Below are 19738 nucleotides of genomic sequence, written 5' to 3' on the forward strand. Positions count from 1 at the left end.
TATAGACAAAACCTTTGAACAGAAGGACAAAGGAAACACATCCAAATACATGGACATTTTTCAATAAACTCTTGTAAGGGATATTCAAACAAACCAGGCCAGAATATCTGCCTGTCCCCTAGAAAATATTCCATTTCATTGTACCATAATCTTTAATTAAGTACATCATATCAGAAATTCAGTCAGGGTTCTGACCACCACTGATGAAGCACAAGAAGTATATTAGAAAAGTTTACTAATCAAAGCAGCAGCTGCAGCATCTCCTACCCTTGTCCAATAACATATCCCAAGAGACTCCAATGTGGGCCATTTTCAAATATATTTATTACATTGCACATAGGAGTAGAACCAGTGCAAATGAGCTACTCAGTGAATTAGTCGATGGCATGGCCACACTTCAGTAAGATGTATGCACCTATTTCCACAAAATGGCTCCTCAAAGCCATGCCAGTTTACAAAGGAAGCCCTTTATTGAAAATAATAATTTTTTAAAAAGCAGAGAAAAGTTCTGAGCTGAATAATTTACATTTGCACCACTTGAAATGTCACTTTTATAACCCTGCCCCCTTGATACCAACACCTATAAACTATTGTACAGACAGGATCTGAAAAATGTCACTTGCAGTCATCAATTCTTTCAGTGGAAGGGAATAAAATGCTTCAATATTCTGTGGCTTAAGGCTATAGGTCAAAGTAAGCACCACAGCAAAAAGTCTTATTTATTTGAAAGTTTCATGCTGCAAAAATGAACAACAGAAAAAAAATCTCTGGAACTGGAAGAATTACGTGAATCAGTGGCATTTGGTTGCTGAAACACTCATTATACAAGTGTCACAAAGGACAAGCCACTGTAACACTAATTCCATCCCTATCTCCCCCAAAATAATTATAGTTTCACAGACATTCCTACCACTGACAAAAAATTCTCCAGAGGTGAAGTGTTTGTCAAGGTAGGTTGTGTGTCAAGCTTCATGCTGGAACATACTTCTGGCCTAGCTTGCAAGATCTTAAGATTAAGGCTTGGTTTAGATTTTTATTTGGATTTTTGAAGGATATCTTCCTTTATTAGGCTATAACAGAAATAATGCTGTGGGAGCATGTATTTTTCTGATACAGTTATAAGACTATATGTTGCTTCTAGAACTATGCAGAGAATTGCAATATTTTCTTCAATACAAGCTGCACTGAATGCCAGGAATCATTCCACGTTTCCACACAGAGATAAGTCATCCACCTTAAAAGTCTCTTTTCCTGCTCATATGATACTTGCCAACATCCATTTCATGGGAGCAGCTCCTGTTCCCATCCCAATGTCACATCACACCGAAAAGAAAACGCACATTCAGCAGGAAAATATCTTTCCCTAGATAAGGCTGGGGGAAGTTTTTCTAAACACCATAAAGATTCCACGTCATGAGGCGAACAACGATGTTGTCAGAAGTGCAAGGCTGGCTCACGGGCTCTTCATAGCAACACAACAGTGAGCAGCCAAAGCCTCACTAAAGGGTTTTTCGACATAAATGCTCCTGACCTAACAGCACACAGATAAAGCTCCTGCTGAACCATCCCCTCTCAGCTCACACCACTCAGCTCCTCTGACAAAGACCCTGTGTCATTGCAAGCCACATTGCTGGAGAAGAGGGCGGGGTGAAAGAAGAGAAGGGAGGCACACAGGGAGGAAAAAAAAAAATGCAGTCTACAAAATAGATGCAACCTACAATCGGTGACATTCAGTCCTTCACCGGCTTCTCATGAGATAAAGCAGCCGTACCATCTGCCTGCAGCCACAACCACCAGCAGCTTTGAGAAGGTAAAAAAAGCTGGAATGAATCTCAGCAGCCCTCCTGGCTCTCTAATAATGATCCCTGTCAACAGCCTAAATAAAGCACCCACACCCCCCAGTAACCCTCAGTATCTTACTGTAAGGCTGATTAATTACAAACCAGCTGAAAGTAACGGCAAAAAGGTACAAAACCATGAATAGAAATAAGTGGGCCAAAGGCCACACTGAAATACATGACTGTGGGTTCGGGTTCCCTAACCCTGCTGATTCAAAACAAGGAGGTAGTGCCAACACTTCACCCTCCATCTTCACCAGCACCTCACCACCCTCCTGCCCGGCTCCACTTTCACCGTTATTTGAAATAAATTAAGATTGACTTAGAACAAGCAGACTGCCTCAATACCACTCGGCCCCACAGCCCAGAGCTTTCACCCTGCACCCGCATCCACCATTCTCCATCCCGGTCCCACCATCCTCCCCTAGTCATCCTCCCTGCGCCCTCCCCCGCCCCACAGCACCATCCTCCTGGCCTCAGGCCCACACTGCCGTCCTCCTCACTCCCCCGAGAGCATCCTCCTCACCGCTGCCTCGACCCTATGCCCCGTCCCTCTCCTCAGCGCGGGGAGCCGCGGGCCCGGCTCACCTCCAGCTCGGTGTCGCCGGGCTCGGCCACCCCAATGATCTCGCTGGGCAGCTCGGCCAGGTCGGTGACCCGGATCAGCCCGTCGTGCAGGAAGATGGTCTCCTCCTTCACCGACAGCCACTGGGCCGAGTCGGTGGCCGCCGCCGCCGAGGCGCCCGCCGGAGACCCCATGGCGCGGACGGCGGGGGGACTCCGCAGGGCTGAGGCGAGGCGGGTGCCGCTACCCTCCCATGGCGGGGGCAGGGCGGGGGCTGGCGGGTCCCCAGCGGCCTGGGTGCCGGACAGCCGGAGCGCGGTGGGGAGCAGCGAGGAGCGCCGCGTTGCCACCGCGGCACCGGCGGAACGGGGAGCTCCGGGAGCCGCCGTGCCCGCCCGCAGCCACCACGTCCCGCTCCCTCCTCACACACACAGGTGACAGCGCGACGCCATGTTGGGGGCTGAGGCGGGCCCGGCATGCACCGCGCGACGAACAATACACCCTCCCCCCTCCCGGCCCCGCGGGGCTCCGCCTCCCGCCGGGCCCGGCCCTCGGTGCCGCCCCCCGCTGCTCCGCCCCTTGTCCCCTCAGCGCCTCGTCCCGCTCCTTCGCACGTTGGGCGCCCTCCTTCACCTCTCCGGTGCCGCCCTCCTCAGCGCCTTGTCCTGCACCTTGGGCGCTCCCCTCAGCGCCTCACCTCGGCCCCTCTGCCCCACGGAATGGCGGCTCCCCTCAGCGCCTCACCTCGGCCCCTCTGCCCCACGGAATGGCGGCTCCCCTCAGCGCCTCACCTCGGCCCCTCTGCCCCACGGAATGGCGGCTCCCCTCAGCGCCTCACCTCCCTGCATCCAAAGGCCGCTTCCCTCAAGCGGCGCACCTCGACGGTGGGGCTGTTCCCATCAGTTTCCCTCTTCAGCCCCAACTTGGATAGCCAGGGTCCCTTTGAAGCTACCCTATTCCATTGAGGACTGATCCCTCTTGGTGCCTCGTGTTCCTCACGGTAGTTTTTCCCTGCCTGACGCCTCTGGTCACCCTGCATTTTGACTGCCCTCCTCTCTTTCCAGAACGTCCTCTTTTTCCTTCCCTCATCTGCCCTCGAAGGAATCCTGTCACCTCTCCAGGGGCCTTTTCCCAAAGGACTTGTGAGCAAGCAGGTACGTCCATTAAAATCCATGCGTTATCTGTGTAATGAGGATTCCAGAAGACGTGAAGCAAAAAGGTTCCCTTCACCAAAGTATGTGTGGAAAAAAAAGAGATCTAAGCTAAAATTGACCCTTCTTTCCCCAAGCCTCTCTTAGCCATCATGATGTGCCCTTCCCCATTTCCCACCAGTCTGATTTCACACCCGGTTGCCTCTGACCTCCAGCCCGGGTTGAGAGCAGCACCGAGTGCCACAGGCGGCTGGCCCGCAGCGTTCAGCAGAGCACACGCTTGTGAGACGAAGCACGTTAATGAGAAGGACATGAGGAGAAATGTCAAGTATTTTTAGTGTGTAATTGCTGTGGGGATTCCCATTGCAAGCAGCTGCTTTTCATGACTCTGCACAGCTGAGCGGGGATGGAGCACTGCGTTTATTTGTTTGATCAGATTAAATTATTTACTCTATTGGTGCATTGCAACGAATGTGCTGTGGTAGTGGAGGAAAAGTGTATTCAGAGCTGTAGCAAAACGAGATCTACGGCCAGTGCTTTCCATCCTATTAAATCTGGTTGGGAAGAAGCATCTTTTCCGTGTAACGGACCATTGCTCAACTTATGACCCACATAAAGTGTCTTTATAGCACTGATTCAGCTGCGTGAGCATTCATACAGTTGTGTAGTTTTACCTCTGAGGCTGGTTCAGGCAACATCAGATTCAGGTAAATTCATATGAGTGGTTGGTTGTGTGTCTGTGTGGGAGCTCAATACACTGTGTTCGGTGGGATATCACTGCCATTCATGTATTGGAGAGCAGAAGAGTCTCCAGGCTTGCTTTTACTGTAGAAATAGATATTATTTGTGCTAGAGAGTGTGATTTTGAGCAGGGAGAGTACAGAGACTTGGTATTAAAGGTTTCTGTAAGGCAGAGCCCATTGATGGGCATCTGTTATTTTTGGTCAAGACATGACACAGACAACAGCGGCTGCAGATGGACATATCCATAGATATGAAATCACCCTGAACCTCCTGCAGGATGCTAATGCTCCAAAGTGAGTCAATGCTGAGATTTAAAGTCTTTATGGCCGGTGGGACAAGGCAGCTGAGTTCCTGCAGTTGAGATAAGCTGTGCTAACAAGGCCTCCTTTGGAGGGGTGGGAAAGATGCTGAGGTTAGATTAGTCACAATATTTCATTGCAAAATAGGGACTGGTGTTACCAGAGTAGGAGTTGTACATTGTTTTAATTCTTCACATCAGACTGGAATAGAGGAAGAAAAACACAAAGTGTGTATATGTTTTAGTGGGAGTAACACTTAAAACAACTTCTGTCTTCAGATTTTTTAGTACTGTCATGGTACTACTTGAGTATCTTCCACAAAATCAATACAAATAGCAGAGCTGAGGGTAAAATGGGATGTTCACTTCACAAGCACCACTCATGCCAGGAATGCTTGTCAACAGAAAGGATTTGCTGTGTTTTGTAGAGGTGGCCGTGTTCTGGATGTAGCTGTTGTTCTCCAAAGGTGTGCTCCATAGCCTGGGTAACCCAGGATGAAAATTCTTTGTCTCCAGCTCTCACATGCTCTTTCCAAGGACTTCTGGACTGCTTTATCCCAGAGGAATACGGTTGCCAGAGTAGCTCCCAGATGGAGAGTCAGGGTTTGATATAGCTGTTGATTTAATCCACTAATTGCTTTGAAATACAAACCAAGGCCTTGTATTAGAGTAAGGAGCTGACTCAGAGCTAAAAGAGAAGGATGTGGAGCTGTGGGTACGTTCATACCAGACTAAGCACAGAAAGAGCTGCATGGCTAAATAATGTACTGTCCAGAGGCTGCTTTTGTCATTGGACTGGGGTTGGTGGCCAGTTTCTCCCAGCGAGGATCCTGATACAAGTGTTTTTGTGTGGTAAGTAACCTGAGCAGCCCCTGAGTGCAAAGCAGGAGAAGTGGAGAACTGTAAACTGGAGATTGTGCCAACGTTTCAGAAATCCCTTTTAGCCATATTGTGTGAAGACATCCCAGACTGATCCGAGAGCGTATTTATCACTGTATAGTTATTTATTTGCTTATTTTGAGTTCTTCTAAATTTTATTGATTTGGCAATTCAAAGTTAAAAATCAGGTATTGATGTAGTCTAATGCTGTAAACTTGATAAATGTGTCCTATCCTGCCTCAGGTAAATAAAATCATTACTAGTAAATGTAAGATTTCCTAAGTTATTTTAGGTGCTTGTGATTCAGGAATTACCAGCATTTTGTACAGTGCATGAGCTTCCATAGCATGGAATGCTGACATAGCTTTCTTCATGAAATTTTCTATGGTAGGGCCCTGCAATGAATTCAGCAAATATAATGCAGTTTGTCTGCATCTGCTGCAGAAGATGTTGTATAATATAATGGGAAAAAAATATTTTTGTTCTGCAAGTCACCAGAAAATGTCAGCTGGAACTTCAATGCAGCATTCAGAGGTACTGCAGTGACTACAAAGAAGTCTTGTACTACATTATGGGGATGGTGTAACTTAAAAAAAAACCAGACTAGAATAACTTTGTGACGCAAATCATCAAGCTGAAGACATAAACCCCTTAACTTTTAAATAAACTTGTACAGAAAACCGATCTTTTGCAGATGGGGCAACTGCTGTGGTCATGTCTGCCTGTGGTGGCCGGGATCTGGAATGAAGTTCTTGATGTGCAGGTCTGTTGACCTGCAGCAGAATGTGCCCTTGTGCTTCTCTGCCCGTCACCATTACTGAGATTTAGCAGAAGATGCTCATGGTCCTGTGAGCTGAAAATGAAAATTCACTCTTTGTACTTAGAATTGACCATTTGCACTCACATAAATGGAGTTTAAAGGAATATAGTCTCACCCTCCAGTTTAATTTTATACTAACAGCTGTAACATAGGGTGGAAATTGTTTTCATCCTAAGGCTTTGCTGTACATCCTTCTGTTAATTTAGACATGGCAGTTTCAGTTTTAATGGCCATTGTGGCATCAAGAAATGTGTGAAACAGAAGAAATAGTTGCTATTTTTATGTGGTCTGCAATAACTAGATTTCCATACCCTGAATCCTGGCTTCTCTGCCCATTACTTGCTATTTAGAGAGCCCAAATGGCATCATTAATAAGACCTGCGAGCAAGGAATAGTGGCATTTCATGGCACACTAACTGTGATTAAAAAATACAGTTTCTACATTTTTCTTTAAGTAAAACTTAGGACTGAAGTGGAAAAAAATGAGTATTTGACAGAGGAAAAAGAACAAATGACAGTGAAATAGAATAATGCCAAACTTCAGAAATGTATTTTAATTTTTAATGCTTTTAATTGCAAAGGAAAAAGTCACATTTTTCTCATTTTGATATGTTAGCAATAATTGCTGAAGAAGACTGACTAATAGCAAGGTAGGCTTGAGGAAGGAAGAGCAAATAAAAAGAAGTTTTTATTAACATGAATAAGGATCATTTTATTATAGGAAACAGGAGTCTGAATCACCTACCTCACAAAAACAGCCTTAGTTGAATTGGCCATGAAACAAATGTAAAATACAGAATCATAATAAAAGTGCTGGAATGTTTTCTTAGAGGCAATCCAATCCTGTGTTGTGAGCCAAGCTATCACCACACTACTCGTGACGCACGCTTGTCCTGTCTGGAGGCTTCACCTGCAATCTCTTCCATTGTTGAATTGTCATTATGGCTGGGGAGTTCCCTAATGCTCAATTAAACTTGTGTTGCTGTAATTTCAGCTTTTGTAGGCACAGAGAAGAGTTTATTTCCTTCCACCAATGCGCAGTCTTTTCCCATCGTCTGCACTAAATAATCCCCATCCTTTCCCACTTTCTCTAGGCCATGTCCTTTGGAAGTCTGATCATTCTTGTGCTCTTTGGCATTTCTTCCAACTTTTCCACATCTCTCTTGAGCTGCTGGTACTTTAGATGAAGCCTTACTGGTGTGAAATGGTTTGGACAGATTCCTGTGTCTTCTGTGCAATACTCCTGTTAAGTGCCTTGGTATCATCTTTGCTTTGCAGCTGTACGATATTGTTGACTCACGCTGTGCTTGTAAATGAAATAACAACTTGGGCTTCAATTCTGTTTGTGGTATTTCACATGCAGAAACAAAGCAAGCTGGCATTTAGCATCACTCTTGCTAATCTCATGTCTCATTCTCCTACTCCAGAATTTAACGCAAGTAGCCTTTTATGGAGGGAAGTATTTAAATGCTGCCCATCAGTGAGGAAGAGTGTTTGGGAGCTCAACAGATCCCTCAGTGGTTGTCCTGAATTTCTGAATTTCTAATGTCTCAGAAGACTCATTATTAATACCCAAAAATAGGTAGGTTTTAAATACAGCTGTTCTGTACTGTTTTAAAATTCCATCTCCCTGAAAACTGGTGCAATGAAATGAGGAAAAAAATAACGAAGAAAAGTCTGCTACAACATCCTGCTCAATTTTGTAAAAATCTAAAGATAACAAGGTGGATTTATACGATTGGTATATATTATTACAAGGTCCACTTTATAAAGTGTTTCTCAGGGAGAATTTTTAAAATTAAGTGGCTTTTGTGTTTTTATTATCTTTGTCTTTTACTTGAAATTCACAGGTAAGTTCCTAGATCCTGTGAAGTCTTAAGGAACAGGTTTTCACAGGCGTTGTTGCACTAACTACCGTTTTTCCTGAGAAAAGGAAGCCAGGTCAATGAATCCCTGGCCTTAGTAAATGCTGTAGTCTATCCTGATTTTCTCTTCAATGGTGACAGGCTTTCAAAACAAACCTAAAACTGAAAGCCACTAATTGAGAACTGAAACCATGCAGCAAATTGGAATGCCTTTTGCTCTGGGAGAACAATTTTGCTGTCTGTGTGGTGTGGTTTTGCAGCTGTAAGAGCCCACATTTCCAAAGTGCTCTTCCCAGAGCACCTGTCTCCTCTTCCTTTCTATCTAGAAATATTTCTCTTGTTTTTCCAGTATCTCTTTCCCATAATTTCTGGACAATAATCTACTTTTTTTTTTTACTCTTAAAAACAATTACAATAAAGACATAGCAAGTGAACAACTTAATAGCATATAAATGTGAGTGAGACAAAAAAGGATATAGGTATTGTCTGTGGCTCTGTTAGGGAAGGGATGTTGCTGATCTCTGTGAGAGGTGCATATTCCAATGCTCACTATGACTCACCTGTTTTTCCCTCTGTTTCTTACAGCCAGATGGCATGAAACAGTAAAGGCCAAATAATTCATCATTCTACAGACTTGCGATGGACTGGCCCCCAGAAAAATCCACAATGGTTGAAAATCTTTTCATGTGCTGCAGGTAAGACAGTTCCTTCATTTGTAACATTGCAGAGTTGGGTTTCTAAATGCTGCAGTGAAATGTAAACTGCTAATAAAATCCTGGTCTTGACAGGTAAAAGTCACTCTTTTCTGGAACTGTTTTATAAACCTTTTACTTTATGCTTCACAACATAGCAGTGTTTCTTTAAAAATAATACCATCACAAGCACCCTACAGCTAAACCATGAAGAACAGTTAATTGCCCTTCAACTAAAATAACTCCATGAGCAATCAATCGATGAAGAACTGAGAGTAGCACTATTTGTCAGTCATCCACAGCCAGCTGACTCTTTGGAGGCCACCACTGCTGCCTTCATTGGATTATTGGGTCACAAATAGACCCAATAATCAGCCCAGCCATTCACATGCAACACAGCAACTACATGACACGTGTTGTGCTCATTCCTCCAGATTGTTGTCATATGGCTGTTGATTGTGCATGACAAACACATGAAAAAGCCATTTCTCAGGCTTGATGATCCAGTCTGCCCAGGCTTGGTTTGGTGGCCAGTTGAATGACATGAAAAGTTGCAGCTGGAGGTGACAGGATGGGAAGAATGATAGAAATTCTAATGAGTATTCTTACAAATCCCCAGGAGACAGCTCATGCTGGGGCACCCAGCTCAGGTGCTTGTGAAATCAGCTGTTATTTCATGTAAGCCCAATAGTTGTGGTGTTATTTGTATTATTTTAATTCTTTTGTTTCAAGCTGATGACCAGTTTGGAGGTTACTGAGTTGCCTGTGCTACATGATGGTGCTAGACATGGTCTTGATGAAGTCCTGTTTATTTATGAAGCATGAAAAAGTCTTCTTTCCTAGAATGCTGGGTTAAGTAAAGCTCAGACTTTGCACAGTGCTTTGACCAAGGCCAGTGTTTTGACAAATATAACCAGCAAAAGTGCACTCTCAAAGTTTCCTCTTGCATCAGCAGACACAAAAAGGCATTTTCCTTTCTCCCTCTGTCCCTGACATGTGCACGTGTTTGGGTTTTATCTCTCACACAAACACAAAGCTCCAGATTTCAAATGCCCTTTTTGCACTTTCTGTGTCAGCCTCAAGGGAAGCCATGCGAATAATGCGCAATGTACAGAAGCTTTGCTATGTGCCTGTCATTGTTTCAGCTCTCTGATTCTAGAGAGATATTTGTTAGTCTTTTTGTGCTTATTTTAAGGAACAGTTATGGTTACCCACCAATTTCTGTGAATTTCCATGAAACGGATCTTCATTCCAGCTTAGCAAGACATTCACACCAGTAATTTGAACACTGGTTTTACCTAAACATTTCCAATAACACATTTTGAGGGTGCATCATTCTTTTTAGGGTCTTCATATTTCCTTGTTCTGAAAACCAGCCTTCCTCCCTGGTATATTGAGCACATATGCTTGCTGCCTGGACTGGTTTTGTACATTTTATCTTTGTATTTATTTCCTTGTGTGAAAATGGGCATTTTGAACAATAGGATACCATGTGTGGCACATGGTGAGATCTGAAAGCCTTAATTTTAAAAACAATTACATCCTAAATGCATCTGTCAAGCAAGTGGAAAACCTCTATGTCAAGTAGGGCTGACAAAAGAGATGAAGATGTAATTGCTTCTGGTTTAGTCTATTTTCTTCATGAGGTTTAAAGCCTTTCCTGGTGGTCCTTGGGTGGTTCCCTGCATCCCACTGACTTGCTCCAATGGACTGAATAAATCATTTTATCTTTGTGCACAGATAATGGCAGTTTTTACCTCCACTGGGTGTCAAGAGGACAATGTGCAGAGTGTATGTCAACTACAAGAAGTTGCTTATTATGGTCATTGCAGGCAAAATGCCAGGAGCTGCTAATTGGACAAAATGGAGAAACACAGGATGTCACCACTCTAAAGATGCTAAATCTTTTAGCTGTGCTGTCCTGTACAAATCTAATGGACTAAGTTCTGCAAAAAAAATGACAATTGATACATGGGGCTGTGAAAACATTCTTTCCTCATGTACCTGGGCCAGTCTTCAACACACTGTTTTTATTTTTTAGTATTAAATGTTGATATCATTTCAGTAGGGGAAGATGGCAATGATGGAGCAGGTTCCCTCCTCGGTGTCATCCAAGCACAGACTTTTTTATTCTTTGATGTACTTCAAAGCATTGTTGTAAGTTGTATGTCTGCAGAAGTTTAAAACTCTTCTTGAGACAGGATCTGAGCAATTATTTCTGCTGTTCTGCAGGAATGTGAACACTGACTTCACTGAAATGAAGTTATTTGCTCAGGGTCACATGAGAAAGAAAAACTAATTGCTTTAATTTCAAGTAATATTTTGACTCCCACACTTCTCTTTCCTTAGCATTGTTACCACTAGTAAGTGTTTATTCTGGTATACGGTGAAGTATGTGTAGGTCATAGTTGCTGGCTGTGTGTACAATCTATCATGCCAAGTCATTTCCACTGAGAAAAATAAACATCAAAATAATGGGGGGGGGAACCAGAATAAAATGAGCCCCAAAAGGCTACAAAAATGGGGTTTAACTGTTTATCTGTGAGAGGGTCAAAACTGGTGTGATCTATAAAACCCCTGAACAATAAAGAAGCAATGAAAAAGCAGCTAAACAAGGAAGAAATGTCCTGGCTGGTTGTTGGCAGGAGTGTTATTCACAGAGAACCATCACAGCCCAGCCCTCCTGTGTGACTCAGTGCAAAGGCTGTCTGCAGCCGGTGGGACTGGCTCCCTCTGCTCAATCAGTGGCTTCCTGAACAATGAGGGGAAAAAAATAATGAGAACTATGATGAATAATATCCTTATAAGAATACGAATTTAATTGCTCTAATTGCTTAAACAATGAGTTGTCAAGTGCTTAGTGCAGACTGTAATGCAGGAGAACTGGAGAAGTCAAATTAACAGGTTAATAGTTCCCCTTTGCTTGCATCCTCACATCCCACACTGGGAGCTTCAGATGCTGTCTCCAAACCAGAATAGGAGCAGGAGCTCCTCACAGGATTATGTCATTTATGTGACTTGTTGCATCAGGACAGTAATGGTGGGAGAAAGCGTAATGGGGTTTACATGACTCCCCTGTGCAATTTTAGATTTCTTAGACCAAGCTGCTCATGTGTCCAGAGTAATAGCTGATAAAATCAGAGGAACCACTGATATTTGTATATTGGTGTTATTTGCTTAATCCCCTAAACAGTGAAAGGGAACATTCTCTACAACCCAGCACTGGAAAGTACTTTGTCTTGCAAATATGTCTCAATTTCTCCTAAGGATTCTAATCCCAAAAGCAAAGCTATCATCTGCCTTCCCAGGACCGCCAACCAATGCAGCTGCAGGGATGGACACAGCCCCTCTGAGCAGGACTGAATCCACAGGTCATGTCGCAGAGGAAGCTAATAGGTAAAAATAGGTGTCTGTAGATAATAAGGCATTGCATCTCATTACCAATTCCCTGAGAAAGCCAACATCCCTCTATCATTCCTCTCAAAAGGATGCTTTCTTATAATTACATATCACTTTATTAGGCAGCTGAAGGAAAGAGCACGTTTGATGCTAATGAAGTGCTGCTGTGGTTGAGTCTGTCACTATTTTTGGAGCCACACATCTCCAGCACTTTTGATTGGGTGAGGGAGGCTTTGGATGTCTCCAGCTTCTGCTGTGGGGGCTGCACAGGGAAAAGCAATGACTCAGCGAGCCAGGACTGCAGAGCTGGTTACATGCTCAGAATGAGAAACGCCGTGGGACAGCGAGAACACACACAAAAGCTCTTTATGTGGTGGAAGGATTTTTCAGGTAGTGGATAGCATTATCTAGATCAAACAATCCTTCTGAATATTCACTTTGTGTCAGTTATCTGCACAGGCCTTGTTTTTCCACTTTTCCACCTATTAGCTCAGAGCATTTCAGAAAAAAAAAGCCAAGATTTCACAGAACTCCAGGGAAATATTTCCAAGGTTAGGAGTGAGACAAGTCACAGCTGTCCACCAGCACCAATCCTGACACAGACAAGGGCTTTACTGGCTCCATTTTCTGCAGCAGAGCTGAGGAGCTGCTCAGGATCATGAAGGCATCATTTAGTGTTAAAATCTGACTTAAGAGCAAGTACCCCTGGGAGCAGGCCTGCTCCCACCCCCCTTTGTGCCAGCACCAGCATTCAGCTGGCCCCACAGTGACTCAGTTCAGGATCCAAACAAGAATATTCATTCCTTCCTCTTTCTCCCCACCTCACAGGGTTGTTACTGCTCACCACTAGTCAAGCAATGTCAGGACAGGGGCAAGGGAGGCACAGGCAGCTCCTGAGACCCTTTCTGCACACCAGGGCCTGTTAAGACAACTAAATTACATTACCACATCATTTCCTGACAGCACTCTGGCAGTCAAAGCCTCCCCTTCTGTAAACAAGGTTAATGGTTCCAAGTATCATTTCATGTCTTCTGATACACAAATGAGGAATGTGTCAGAGTAATCAATAATTATAGCAAATACTGCTGTATCTAAATGCCGTGTTACTCTTAGACTGCCCCACAGGGCTGTGTTGTTACTACAACCTCTCTGTTCCTGGAGGAGGAAGGGATGACTGAAGCACTAGCACCTCTTACCTGTTCTCTTAAGACTGCAACTGTCACCACAGCTTGGTTTGCTACAATTTAGATGTTTACTTGCTGGTTTTGGACTTCACTTAAGTGTTTCCATATACAACTTTTACTAAAGTGAGCTTTCTAAGCATATTGGGTTAAGATCTTTTTTTGGTAGAATCAGTAAATGTATCTTGGTCCTGGCAGCGAGATGCACACAACACTTGCGTATCTTCTTAAGAGCTGATTTATGTAAACAGGCAGTCCCACCACTGCAGTAAAAGCTCATGTCAACTAAAGACACCTCTGACTATAACATTATCCATATCCAGCACACAATGTGCCTCATCACAGTCATAGTTACAATGACAAGGAAGAAGAAAGAACACCCTCCTGGAGAAAGTACATCACAGAGAGCCACAGGAGACTTGCATCCAGCCCACAGGCCCAGAGCACTGCACCAAGCAGAGCTTGCTCCCTGGCTCCCTCTGCTGAACCCCACTAACATTTAATGTTATCGAGAGGAAGATGGTGGAAGAGTGGCCAGTTTTGAAGACTTCTGTACTCTGCACCACCAGCCAGCATCAGCTCTGAAGATGACTGTAGCCCCTTGGTGCAGAAATCCATCCAGCTCAGTATTCTGCAGGCATAGGAGATTCTTCAGCAACTCTGGATCACTTCAGTTCTGATTCCTCCTCTCCACCGAGCGTGGCTGGTTTATAACATCGAGACACCCACCTCAGCAAGGTTCTATTACTCCCTTTTCTTGAAGCTGGCATGAATTTGATGAAATCTTTATTCCCTGTCAAGTCTGACCCCGCTGGCTACTTTCAGCTAAAACTTAATAGGAAGACAGATGGTGCCATTACATAAGCCTCGGTTCCTGTCTAAGTCTGGCTGAGGAAGAGCCTGAGTGTGCCAGGTTTGTTAGTCTGTACATCCTCAGTCCTTGTAAGAGAGAGCTACTGCTGCCCCAGCATCTGGTAACTGACCTCAACAGATAAGGAAACCAGACAGGACCTTCTCATCTCACTTTCTGCCAGGTTTTGAGGTAAAAAAAATTGTTGAGACTCTGTAAACAGTTACCCAGATAGGAAAATACCTTCACAGAAACAACTGCCAGAATTTAACTCATTTCTGAGCCTATGGAATAGGGAATGCTTCTTTTACTTTTCAATCACAGCAGATAGTATTTTTCCTGACTGTAAGTGCTACATCCCACATGGATAAAAAAAGAATAGGAAATAAAGATGGGATTTGGGAAGGGACATGCATCAATTTTGTTCTGGTTCTGGGGATAAGTTACTCTGCATGGAGTATTCCCAGTGTTTCCACTTTAAACTGCAAGGCCTAGCTCTAAGAAGTTGTTGTATTTCCTGAACTTTATGTAGTGATTGATGGATCAAAGCTGTTCCTCCCAACCCCACTGTACACCCCCCTTTAGGATGCTCAGGAGTTACCACCTAGCAGTGGTTTGTCACAGAAATCTGATTCTTCACAAGAGATCCTCAAAGCACTGGTTTTGGCACAGCAAGGGTACAGAGAAACCCACCAGCACAGACACTGGGCTGGATTTTATTCTGCAATGGGATGGGAGTCAACCCAGTATTTATCTCCGCTATCCAAAACAAAATCTATTGTTTTTCCTTTGGCCATTTCTACCTTCCCACTTGATTCTGTTAAGAAAGCTGAATTCCTGTTTATACTAAATAGTTTTAAATAGCCCCAACAACTACAAACCAAAACCAACAACCAGAATCTTCACCACTCCAAATTCTAGTCAACTCCATCTAGCCCCTCAGAATTCTGCACCACAAACAGTTTTCCTGCCCATTAAACGTGCACTGCAGGACCTGTGCAACACATCCTATCACAGATTGCAATGAAGACAGCAGAGATCCTGGTTTTTCCTTTGAATTTAATGTGGTGCTTTCAGGACAGTTAGAACACCAATTTGTGAGGATAGACTCCATTGGAGAGACAGAATGTAGAACGCAGGTACCCACGGAGCTGAGGCACCTTCTTGATTCGCGCCAGGATCTGGGAATCCACCGCCTTCTGGTCCACCTTGCGCTGCTCCGTTATCTCGTATTTCTAGGAAGTACAAAGAACAAGGTGAAAATCCTGCAGACCCTTCCAAGGAATGAGAAGATTCAGGTCAAATCCCCAGTTCTGGCATTTTCAAGGAACCTTGTCTCCATTTGTTCTAAATAAGGCGGCAGGAGACCGGAGGTGGCAGGGAAAACTGGAGCCACTCTCTGGCTCCTGCTGCTGATACTGGAGCCAGCAACACACTGTTCACAAACAGTGAAGTTGTTTCTCAGTCAGAAAAGATCTTTACCTGGAGTTACCACTGCTGCTGCTCTGCTCAGGTACAAGCAGGAAAGAATCTCCAAGTTTAAAAGGGGTTTATCTCAATGCTGCCAGATTATTTCATTTTAATGGCATTATCCCACTTACTGAGGGCCACTTAAAATTCCACTGTCCATTTGTTTAATGGGGTTATCCCCCTTCCAGCCTGCCTTTATGTATCAAGGGTACTTGGAAAGAAGAAAACAATCATGGTCCTTACTTCCTTCTCAGTGTCAAAGATCTCGCCCTCCTGGTGCTTGGGCTTCCGCAGCCTCTTCTTCTTGAAGTATGCATCAGTGAGATGCTTGGGAATTTTCACTCCAGAGATATCCACTTTTGTAGATGTAGCAATAACAAATTTCTGATGGGCCCTACGCAGAGGGACACGATTGACAACCAAGGGTCCTAAAGGCAGAGGAAGAACAGAAGAGAGACCAAGGTCAGCTTTCCTGTCAACAACCACTGCTTCTGTGTTGAATTTCATGACTGGTTTCTTCAGAGATGCCTACAGCTAATATCGATCAACAAAGCCCATCCCCACAGCCTCTGGAGAAGTGAGAAAACTTCTGATCTCTTCCAGAAGCTTCATTATCTCCCCTCCACCTCCTGGAAGGTCACGAAACATCATTCCACAGTTAAGCGAACACATGATGAGCCAGGCAACTCACATGCAGATCTGTAGCGCTACTGACACCAGAGACAATCTGGAGCTTTAACAAACTAACGCCCCAAAAAAACCCAGATGCACAAAAGCTCATCATCACACTCATATGTCAGTTTTTTACCTGTAACAAGCAAAAGGCCAGTATCAAGCTGCTTCAAGAAGACGACACGCTGCAAAGAGAACAGACGCAACATCAGGCCCCAGCTCTGAAGTACTGCAGACAAACGGGGACTGTGCCCACACCCAACCCTGTCACTGGTACAAGCATCAACAACCCACCAGCAATGCAACCACTGTGCAAGCACAGCGGTGCCAGAGGTACTTCATCTACAACAGATCCTGACTCTTCACCCTCTTCATCAGTCAATGCTGAGCAAAGCCACTGACTACGTTTATGAAGCTTGGCCTATTCTGCAGGACACCAGACATCTCACAGCCCAATCCTTGGTACAAGTTAAAGGCAGGAACTAGGTAAAAGCCAGAAGGGCACCACAACACATCCCATGGTCAGAGCAATCCCCCAGCTGCATTTTATTCTTTCTGGTCAAGTCAGCCATCTCCAAACAGCGTTCTTTTCAGTAAGAGGACATCAAAGCCAAAGAATTCCAGAAAATAAAGGATGCCAGTTTATGGCGCCATGAACCTGCACGCTTCTCTGTTGCAGCAGGACTCCTGTCATTTGGCTAATCCACTGGCTTAGCCTGTTTCACTTCTAGCTCCGTGTGGAACACCATCAGTTTAACAACAGTCTCCCCTAAAGGCAGGATGAGAAAAAGCACCTAGACAGAACTCATGACATATTTGCAGGTTCGGGTCTAGTGGCTGTGCAGCATCCCATGAAATCAGCTGGTGAGTTCAAGATGCCTTTGCTCAGCCAGAATGGGTTCAGCACAGAAATGATGCTGAAGCCACTGAGCAGGATGAAGCTCCAGCTTACCTTGCCTCTGTGACGACCGGTCAGGAGGATCAGAACAGTCCCCGGAGTGATGGAGGCCCTCAGCCGCCTCTTGTGCTGGCTGAAGGGCTTCTTGCCATGACTCAAAAGCTTGCGAGGAACATCCTCAGTGGGATAGTACCTGGGCTGGGGAGAGGAGCAAAGTGTTGTAACACCCTGCATGCCATAGGACAGAAAGCTTTTGGAGCAGTGTAGATTATTCTTCTTCTAAGAGACAGAATTCCTTTTGGAAAGGTTTTTTTCTGCTGCAGCCGGCAATTCAGGAACACACACTGAATATTTTCTGTACCATTATGCAACAGTGAAATGGAATCGTATCATAGAATCATAGCATGGTTTAGGTTGGAAAGGACCTTAAAGCTCATCCAGTTCCAATCCCCTGCCATGAGCACAGACACTTCCCACTAGAGCAGCTTACTCCAAGCCCCTGTGTCCAACCTGGCCTTGAACACTGCCAGGGATGGGGCAGCCACAGCTTCTCTGGGCACCCTGTTCCAGTGCCTCAGCACCCGCACGGGGAAGAGCTTCTGCCTAAGAGCTCATCTCAGTCTCCCCTCGGGCACGTTAAAGCCATTCCCCTTGGCCTGTCCCTACAGGCCCTTGTCCAAAGCCTCTCTCCAGGTTTCCTGCAGCCCCTTTAGGCACTGGAGCTGCTCTCAGGTCTCCCCTTCAGGAGCCTTCTCTTCTCCAGGCTGACCTGGCCCAGCTCCCTCAACTCTCTCCAGAGCAGCGCTGCTCCAGCCCTCGCAGCATCTCTGTGGCCTCCCCAGACTCTGTACATGTTTCCAGTCCAGCACAGCAACACAAACGGCAGAGGCCCCACTCCTGCCTGCCAACCATCCTCTGAGCTCCCCTGCACTGCCCCAGCTGCATCAGCCCAAAGCCACACAGGACAATGTTGTCCCGGGAGCTTTTCCTTACCAGTTTGCGGATTTTCACCACACGGCTGCCTCCGTTCTTGTCCCCCCCCACCGGCTTGGTGATGGTCGTGCGGGGCCTCTTTCTCTTCTTCCTTTCTATCTGTAGGTGAAGAAAAGGGAAAACGTAACATCTCAAACCAAAACCACCCTGAGGAACCTGACAGTTTAAGTACAGTGTTTATCATCCTACCCTTGTTACTGGAGCAGTGTACTTGCGCTTGTACAGTGCCTTCCTGGCATACATAGCTGACCGGGAATACCTCCCGATGCCCCGGGCCAGGACAGGGTTCCGGCTGGCATGATGCTTCTTAACCCTCTTCTTCTTCTCTCCTCCTTCCTTCTGGATTGGTTTCTGCTCCAGGGACTTCTTCTCACCCGGCTTCTTCTTGGCCGGCTTCTTCTCGCCCGGCTTTTTCTCAGCGGCCGCCTTCTCACCCGCCATCTGTGGATCCAAATCAAACCCAACCCGGGACTTGTCACAAGGCGTGCAGGAACAGCATAAGCGAACCTAACTCAATCCTCTGCACGGCTCTGGCACCCAGCAGCCACTCACAGCCGTGCCGGTCAAGAAAAAACCCATTCTGTTTGCATCCATACCGCAAAACCCTCCTCCGCGCTACTTACAGCGGCTCCATGTTCACAGAATGCCCTCAACCCCCGCATTAAGGAGCCCATGGAAGCACCCGCCGCGCTCGGGGCACAGCCACCCCGGGCTCAGCACCCCCGGCCGCGCTGGAGCTGTCGGGCCCCGAAGCCTTCCGCTGGCAGTTACCTGCACAGGGCCCCAGCTCCCAGGTCCCGCCTCGGCCCCGCCGCTCCCCACACGGCTCCGGCCCAGCGCGGCCTCCGCTGCTACCGGCGGCTGGGCCTATCTGCAGTCGGCTTAAACTCCCGCTCCACCCCGACCCCATATCGGTCCCCGGGCTTCACTGCCGCCCTCCCGAGGGCGCCGCGCCGGGCCCGCGAGCCCCGTGCAGCCGCTCGAGGGCAGATGGCGGCGGATAGCGCCCACCGGGTCCCAGCCCTGCCCGCCGCCGCTCCGCCATCCTTACCTTCCGGGGAGGGAAAGGGGCCTACGTCCGGGTACGAGTGACCTAAAGAGAGCCCTGCGTCTGACGTCACCGCGCCGGCCGCGGAGCACTCTGGGACTTGTAGTTCGTGCAGGTGCCGGCTGCCGGGACAGCCCAGGTTCACCTGGGAAACGTGACACCGGAGTCCCCTTCGCCCTCCGACGGGGCCGTGCAGCGGGACAGCGGCTCCAGGGCTGGCGGCCCTACTGCCTTCAGCTCCGGGCGGGGTCGAGATAGAGCTCCGCGCCAACCCCCGCCCTGCCCGGTTACACGGGTTACGCTACTCCCGTGGCCGGTACCGCGGGGGCTACTCCAGCGCACCGGACCGGACCGGGCCGGGCCGAGGGAGAACCG

The 19738-nt window shown here is 46.4% G+C and overlaps 2 protein-coding genes and 1 long non-coding RNA gene across 10 annotated transcripts in view; 1 reads left to right on the forward strand and 2 right to left on the reverse strand.

Moving 5' to 3' along the window:
* HECTD4 (HECT domain E3 ubiquitin protein ligase 4) overlaps positions 1-2898 on the reverse strand; it is a 70545-nt gene extending 67647 nt beyond the window's left edge. For 6 of the 8 annotated variants that reach the window (XM_057412647.1, XM_057412640.1, XM_057412622.1 and 3 more), the window contains exon 1: positions 2427-2896. In XM_057412647.1, the coding sequence (XP_057268630.1) occupies positions 2427-2597 (171 nt within the window). In that variant the 5' untranslated portion in view covers positions 2598-2896. Of the gene's footprint in view, positions 1-2426 lie in introns of all 8 variants that reach the window. The other 2 variants (XM_057412659.1, XM_057412667.1) reach the window with 1 other exon arrangement.
* A 4457-nt stretch (positions 2899-7355) lies between these two features.
* On the forward strand, positions 7356-10593 carry LOC130600961 (uncharacterized). The gene is made up of 3 exons (XR_008972556.1): positions 7356-7877; positions 8746-8855; positions 9472-10593. It is a non-coding gene; the product is annotated as an uncharacterized LOC130600961 (long non-coding RNA).
* A 4728-nt stretch (positions 10594-15321) lies between these two features.
* RPL6 (ribosomal protein L6) lies at positions 15322-19483 on the reverse strand. The gene is made up of 7 exons (XM_057412685.1): positions 19367-19483; positions 18505-18756; positions 18316-18414; positions 17377-17520; positions 16561-16609; positions 15996-16180; positions 15322-15517 (listed from the first exon to the last, which is right to left on the reverse strand). The coding sequence occupies exons 2-7, from the start codon at positions 18754-18756 to the stop codon at positions 15365-15367; spliced, it is 882 nt and encodes a 293-aa protein (XP_057268668.1). The 5' UTR covers positions 19367-19483; the 3' UTR covers positions 15322-15364.
* Positions 19484-19738: the final 255 nt, after the last annotated feature.

This window comes from Pezoporus wallicus, unplaced genomic scaffold, assembly GCF_028554395.1.
Source record: "Pezoporus wallicus isolate ANWC-B61680 ecotype Strahan unplaced genomic scaffold, APGP_CSIRO_Pwel_v1 contig_13850, whole genome shotgun sequence".
Lineage (NCBI taxonomy): Eukaryota > Metazoa > Chordata > Aves > Psittaciformes > Psittacidae > Pezoporus > Pezoporus wallicus.

Excerpts from the sequence above, each read along its gene's own strand:
- RPL6 (XM_057412685.1), bottom strand. The coding sequence starts at position 18,756 with ATGGCGGGTGAGAAGGCGGCCGCTGAGAAAAAGCCGGGCGAGAAGAAG. Across the intron at positions 18,415-18,504 it reads ACACTGCTCCAGTAACAAGG|ATAGAAAGGAAGAAGAGAAA; the intron begins GTAGGATGATAA and ends CTTCACCTACAG. Across the intron at positions 15,518-15,995 it reads TCTTTGACACTGAGAAGGAA|AAATACGAGATAACGGAGCA; the intron begins GTAAGGACCATG and ends TGTACTTCCTAG.